The following is a 7,245-nucleotide window of genomic DNA, read 5'->3' as shown; positions in this document are numbered from 1 at the left end:
TCCCCAGTACAAGTTGAAGAAATGTTCAAATGTAAACAAAGGACAACATTAATAAACAGACATATTAACTCAATGGCAAGGCAAAAAAAATATTAATTTGGGGGGAGGTTAAATTGCACAATAAGTGCAGTACTATCTCAATTAAGGCTCATATATGGATCTGCTATGCGGCTTTACCGCAAACCCAATGTGTTAGCCAAGTATGACACAGCTGCTCAACAGTCGCTCTACGTTCTGTGCATAGCTGTGAAAGTGCAGTCTGAGAAAAATGATTACTGCCAGTGAGTTGGTAACAAGAGTCAATAACTTTAATCTGCTGTTTAAATCAGTATTTTTTATTTTATTTTAAATTGCATCATGTTTTTTTTGTTACAATAAAGAAGTAACATTACAGTCTTTCTCTTCTGTAGGTAGACAAAGGTACAGTATGGGAAAAAGTTAAGATATAGTCACGATTGGACTATAAGACAAATAGTATGAACAACCACCAATACATATGAAGTCTTACATTGTGCTTGTTCTAAAGGATGGCAGTGACACCTCTTTCAGTGTTTTGGAAGCATATAAACAGATCTGACCAATCAAACCACTCCATTTATGTTGTACTCGAGGGTAAAAACAGGCACCGGTACTGCATATACAATAATATGATAATAGTAGAACAATACCATTTAAAATTCAGACACACAACTAGATGCTGGGATGCCAATTGGGTCAATGTTAATCTGTAAAATTATTTCCCTACCTCGTCAATGTGGTCCTAAGTTTGCCAACAAGCTCAAACTGCCCCACTGACCTCCTGAGCCAGTATGAAAGCGATCGTGATACGGCTTCAGCGCCGGAATGAAACCATGAAATTATCCCTGCTGTGGCCTTTACTTGAGATTTGGATGAAACCAGAATCTCCATTTCTTTCTTCTCTTGTTTAGAAGCATCAGGACCAGCTCATCATAACTTGATGTCGACTTCATTTTCTTTTCTTTTTTTTTACCAGTGCATTATTTGAGCATGATTCTTTTGCAAAAATGCAACGCGTTATATTTATTTAAATCTGCCTGTCTAATATACAAAGTTATGCATCGTCTGGCGCTTCCACCAATGAGTGATTGTATTAAACAAAAGTCTATCAGTATTGCTGGGTCTCGACTGACTCGAGCCACTGTTAGAGGTGATTGTGAATTGGCATTTAGACAGACCACCTTTTCACATATCAGGGAGTGAGCTTCTGGAATAGCCTTCCACTGTCAGTGAGGGAAAGTAAAAGTATCCCCATCTTTAAGAGTCACTTAAAAGGGTGGATGAGGGACACACAAACATGTGATCATGTATAATAATCATGCTTTATATTGGACGTGAAAAAGAGTGTATTAAAAAAAAAAAAAAAAAAAAAAAAAGGGAACCAACTATTAGTGTAATGGGTCAGCGCAATATCAGGACAGTCAGGCCATGTGCAATACTGGAGTTTGTGCAATATAACTGATATATATCGGATGACGATATAAAAACATCTATCGTTTTATTTTACGCTATCGTTTGTTTTGTGGTGTCGCAAAATAAGCTGTTTACGACAATATTTTTCATTGTTTTGATGGTCACTGTAGTGGCTATGTTAATTTCTTAAAGTTCTATCTTTCTCTTATATTTTATATAACCACACTACGGGTGGACAAGCGCCTGTTTTTATGCGTTGTGGTTAGCAACAACGACGGTAACACCATCGCGTGTCCGCTTGTTTATTTTCCACATAAACCTTTCACAATAAAGCTCAAGATCCTGTTGAGACTTTTCAAAATAAACTGAATCACGTGAACGATCAGATTATTTACGGATGAAAAGTAAAAAAAGAGCCGCCAGGTGCTAAAAAATAAACCTTAGACTCAAACGTTAGAACAGGCTTTTCCCCGCAGCACAACGTGTAATAAATGCTCACAAAGAAAACAGCGGCCGTTACAACTTATGTCTAAAAATGTATCGTGTCATGCATCGGTTAAAACACACTCGACTTCAGCTACATGACGCGCAGCTGGAAACACTTCCCGCAAGTCGAGCTGCCCGAGATTCATAGAATTGACAGAAAATGTTACATTTTTGTGATTTATATCGTTATCGGGACGATAGAATTCTTATATCGGGATATGAGATTTTGGTCATATCGCACAGCCCTAATAACTGATGTGTTTCCGTTATTGTCATCTATACTGTCCTCTGTGTCCCCTCTTCTTGTCATTGTTTGTTCTAATATAATGTGATCACTGTTTTTGTCCTTGTCACATGATCTGTAAATAGTGTCTCTGTATGTTTTTACTAACTTTTGTTTAACTCCAACCTGCCAGAGGGTCTGCAGATGAAAATCAGCCCAATGGTATAATCTGGCATATTTACATTTATTAAAATGTTCATTAATCTGTATTGCCCTTCTACACAAGTGTCTAAACAAGTTTGCATTCATAGTTTCATATATTTTTTCGCAACACAGTCATTATGTATAGACCTTAATACTGTTGTTGCAGATTCAAATCTGGGACTTCCAGACGCACTGCTATAATGACCCCACGCACACTAGGTGGAACTCAATTATAACAGAAAATGGCAGTAACCGAGTAGAGTCGAGTCACGTTGAGTAGCTACTAGTGAGAAAGGGTTCTAATTTCTGCAAAACATTCTAACAACAACAGAGAGGCAGCAATTCGCTTAAACAATTGTTTGGTTAATACTTCGTCTTAATCATCTCCTCTAAAGGAAAAAAACATTCTGATGTTTTGAAAGTACAGTTGTTATCAGAATGCTCTTTAAACACTACATTAGAGTACACAAAAACATCTGTGATACAAGTTTATGGACCTTTGTATTCTAGTTTCTGTTTCACAATTATTACACAACTTATCAATATCTAAATACAAGTGTGGAATAAAGCTATACATTGATAAGATTTCAGTTCAGTTAAATTTTTTTTTTAATACACGTCTTAGTGGTTTTGCCTGGCACTATGCCAGTGCCATTAGAAGACTGCAGTTCGTTATCAGCCCCCTCATTCGCACCTCACCAGCTTCCTGTGTGGGAAAACCTTAGTACCATTGAGTGTGAACGTAGTTGCAAACAGAATAAGAAACAGGTTTGCATGTGACATGGGTGTCCACGACCAGGATGCTGACGTAAAAAATTTGTAATGTGTAACGGTCTGTAAACTACAGCAGAACGAACAAAAAGAAATATACTCGGGGGGGCATAAAGAACTGATTGGCCAATTTAGAAGAGGTTCTGGCTTCCTTTAGCTAATCCAAATTGTATTTTATAGATAAAAACCAATATAAAGATAGAAGTGGTGAGTCTGAGCTGTAAAGGAGCAGTCAATTTAGCTCAAATCAGTTATACCAATGCTCGATTTCATTTGAATAATTATGGAGCATCTGTTCCGTTCCTTATAAATATATATATGTAAAACGTTTTTGAGCTCTATGTAGCCATAAAGAGACGATTTTTTGAAGTTTGGACCAACGTTCACTGTCCTCTAAAAATGGAGAAACTAGTATGGTTTCCCTCCCATTTTGGATCCCACGCTCAAGATGACTATGCTGAGAAGCAAGCATTAACAACTATGATGTTCAGTGTGTTCCAGATAACATGAATACACGTAAAATGTTAGCTAAACACAACACATACCATCATAAGCCAGTTATAACTTAATATTAGTTAGCTCGGGGTGGCTAACATGCTGTGCAACTCACCACACTGCACGGCTGTGTCGCATTTCTCGAAGTCGTTGCTTTGCCCAGGAAGAGGCTGTTTTTCTCTTTGATAACTGCCCGATTGGCTTTTCGCGTTCTCAAACTGGCTGCATTTTGTTCTGAGGTCCTCATTCTCCTTCTTGATTTTGCATATTTCTGCCTTCAGCTCGTCAACCATAGTTTCGTAAAGTTTCGTGGTTTCTGCAACAGCGCTCTTCAGCATGCTCTCCATGAAAGAGGCATACTTCGTCTGAAAATCGTCCGAAGACATCTTGTATGTCGTACTGTACTTCCTGGATACAGATAGGAGCCCACCTGAAAGAGTGTCTTTACTCTGGCGTTTTTTTAAAGGCACGCCGTCAGAAGCTCCGCCAACATGGCTTCTTCACATGGACGGACGGACGGACGCGGTCTCTGCTTTGTGTGACGCACATTGGATGACTGACTTACGCAAGCATCCGGTGTTTCACTTCAAGCCAAACTTTGCTTTTTGAAGAAGTTCAGTCAGTAAACAAAAAATAAACTAGGAAATCTGTCGGCGCCGAATTATTATTACTACTGTCGTATAATCCCACACAACACCAAGAGACCTCAATCTTTTCGTTGCAGCTGAGATTATGCTTTCTTGTTCGTCGATTTTGCTTTAACCGCAGTTGGTAAACAGCTTTTAAGAGCATTACCGCCACCGTCTGGATTGGAGGATTAATCGGAACTTTAAGATATCCGGGGTGTCGAACTTGTTTTAGTTCATGCATAACTTTAATTTATTCCATGTGCTTTTTTATTTACTTTTATTTATTGATTTACCGACTTTTACTTACTCCTCTTCCTCCAAAAGTGAATGAACTGGTCTTTAAAATCGTAAAGAATATTTTCCAAATAAGTCATTACTTAGACTCCATCTCATCGTATCTGTAGCATCCTCTTCTGTCACATACAGCCTCTGCATGTCCTCTTTGACTAGTTTAAGGAACCATCTCTGTAGTTACTATCGCTCGTTTTGACATTAATAAAATTATTTATTAATGACTGCACTGCAATTTTCAAATTTTGCCTTTCATCAAGCCAAACTGAACCCTTTCATGGGCTGGTTGTGCCCCACATAACACATGCTCATATGCTAAAACAGTTATCTTTTTAATCTACTTGTCTAAAAAATGACACAAAAAGCACACACGTTACACGGAGAAAACACGTTTCACTTCCTGTCTCATAAGTGAAAGAGGTGAACTTTAAGCTGCAAAATGGGATTTAACTGAAGCAACAAAAAGGTTTAATTTGGATGTGAAACTGTTTATTTATGGAACATTATCCTAATATGACAATACTTCTTCACCCACTACTGTCATTTAGTGCTCTTTAAGCACGTTTCCCACTGGAACCAGTTCTCTTTTCTTTCTTCCGTAGCATGAAAATTGTTCCAATCGACGACCCGTATTTAGATACCGGAAGTGTCGTTGTTTACGGAATCGGGAGAAATGTCATAACGCAAGAGTAAAGCTAAGCTACTGAATTACTTTTTCTACTAAGCCTGAGTTCTAAATACACGATATGTAAAGAATGCGATCATTTATGTCAAAAAATTCAAGCGAGCTTATGTTTTTTCAAATTAAATAGTGTCCAGAATCCGTTAAATATAAATCAGAACTAATGGAGCGAGCTAGTTGTAGCTAACGTTAGCATGACACTTTGTTTAAACAGCAGGGTTCATGAAAGCAACCAAGCTATAAACTCGGACAACCGATACAACCCATAAATCATTAACTACACAAAAAGCACGTGTAAGAAACGGACACATCTACCTTAGAGACACCGACTTTAGCTGTAGCCAGTCAACAACAACAGGCTTTGAATTGCCAGTCATTTTTTTCTCCTCCTTTTCCGTTTATTAAAAAGACTTTAAGCCACAGCGCAGTTATAATGGCGGAGACTATACTAACGTTTCAGTCACAGCTTTCTGGCGTCATGGAGACGGTGTTCAAGGCTGCTATGTATGAGATCACCCGGTTGGTGGAGGACAGTTTTTTGGAAGAGGTAACGCGGTGCCGGGAGCAGGTTGAGTCCTTAAAGAGACGACTGAAGTGGTCGGAGACTCGTCGCAAAGAACGAGAGGGAGACTGGAGAGGGAGATGCATTGACTGTGGAAAAGTTGGGATATCCAGTGAGAACCAACCCAGAACCTCAGGTGGGTCTTTCTAGGGTTAGTCGTCCATGTTTTACCTGTATTTATTTTCTTAAGGCTAATGAAGAGTTAACCTTTCATTAGAATTAACATTACATTAACAATTCCATTACAAACAAAACTAGGTGTATAAATATTGCAAATATTTTAAGAAATGTGATTATTTAAGTATTTGGGGTTGGACTGCACTACCTCAGGCCACAGCTGTATAAATGCAGCATACACAGAATACATTTTAAACATTTTGTGGTTGTTTTAAAATTTTGCCTGGAAATAAAGGTACTTCCAGTGCATAAAATTGCATTACATATTCTTTAATCTGCATTACTCACACTGTGGTGCCTGACTTCTGCATATCTTACTTGTGTAACTAGTACTTATGAAGCCAGGTTGGAGAATTTGATCACAAATGAATAAACACTTTCTGGCTGCTTCATTAGTTACTCCAGTTCAGCTGTTCATTAACACAAATAATATTGAGCCAATCACATAGCAGCAACTCCATGCATTTAGGCATGCAGACATGGTCAAGGCAACGTGCTTAAGTTCAAATCAAGCACCAGAATGCGGAAAAAAGTTAATTTAAAATACTTTGAACTTTGTCTGTACAACTTTGTAATATACTGCTACATCTCTTCCCCCAAAGAAGAAATCTATAATTCTATTTCTTGTGGGTTTTAAGAGAAACATAATCATGTTTCTTTTGACTATGTTCATAGCCACATATTCACATATTTCTCCTTTTGGCTTTTGGATTTGTAACCCTAAGTTAAACATACTGGGGAAAATAAACAGATTCTGATCACCCACTGTTAATTATGATTTTCACTAAACACCAAAAATTGTTTCCTTTTTTGTTGCTTAAAGAAGATTGCTAGAGCTCAGAGGCAATCTTCTTGACATTATATGACTCAACTGACCTTTGCCTTATTTTGTTTTCTAAATCTTTGAAATTCAAGAAAAGCCATGTTCTCTAATGGGGAAAAAAATGAAAAAAAAAATCTATTATTTTCAGAGAAAAGCCTGAAACAGGAGACTGTGCTTCATGAAGAAATACATAGTTCCCAGGGAGCTGATGGATGTACACTGAGCCATGAGAAGGAAGGAGAGGAAAAAATAGAGCGCCAAAGTGCCACAAAAGCAACGCAGGTATGATAGTTTTATTACATTATACAGCTTCATAAATTTACAAAACAAAAGTTGTGTATAAAATGTGTGTTTAAGCCACTTAGTCTCATATTATGGGGTATAGAGTCACTGCAGGGAGTGTGATAAACCAAGGAAACATTTGTGGTATGGGTAAACTGACGAAATGTGATTTTTTTTTTTTTTTTTTTT

At 37.7% G+C, this 7,245-nt stretch overlaps 2 protein-coding genes across 2 annotated transcripts in view; one reads left to right on the top strand and one right to left on the bottom strand.

Annotated features, from left to right (window-relative positions):
* LOC102292026 (mucin-3A) overlaps nt 1-4,824 on the bottom strand; it is a 14,563-nt gene extending 9,739 nt beyond the window's left edge. Inside the window, exon 1 of the mRNA XM_005945518.3 lies at nt 3,726-4,824. Coding sequence (XP_005945580.1) covers nt 3,726-3,996 — 271 coding nt within the window. The 5' untranslated portion in view covers nt 3,997-4,824. The remainder of the gene's footprint in view (nt 1-3,725) is intronic.
* A 349-nt stretch (nt 4,825-5,173) lies between these two features.
* Nucleotides 5,174-7,245, top strand: part of si:ch73-109d9.2 (uncharacterized protein LOC565042 homolog) — a 4,034-nt gene continuing 1,962 nt past the window's right edge. The window contains exons 1-2 of the mRNA XM_005945520.3: nt 5,174-5,910; nt 6,923-7,056. Coding sequence (XP_005945582.1) covers nt 5,646-5,910; nt 6,923-7,056 — 399 coding nt within the window. The 5' untranslated portion in view covers nt 5,174-5,645. The remainder of the gene's footprint in view (nt 5,911-6,922; nt 7,057-7,245) is intronic.

Source organism: Haplochromis burtoni, unplaced genomic scaffold (genome assembly GCF_018398535.1).
Source record: "Haplochromis burtoni strain Fernald_Lab_line unplaced genomic scaffold, NCSU_Asbu1 Contig_233, whole genome shotgun sequence".
Lineage (NCBI taxonomy): Eukaryota > Metazoa > Chordata > Actinopteri > Cichliformes > Cichlidae > Haplochromis > Haplochromis burtoni.
The sequence above is the reverse complement of the archived record's forward strand: the minus strand, read 5'-3'. Positions and strand labels throughout refer to the sequence as shown.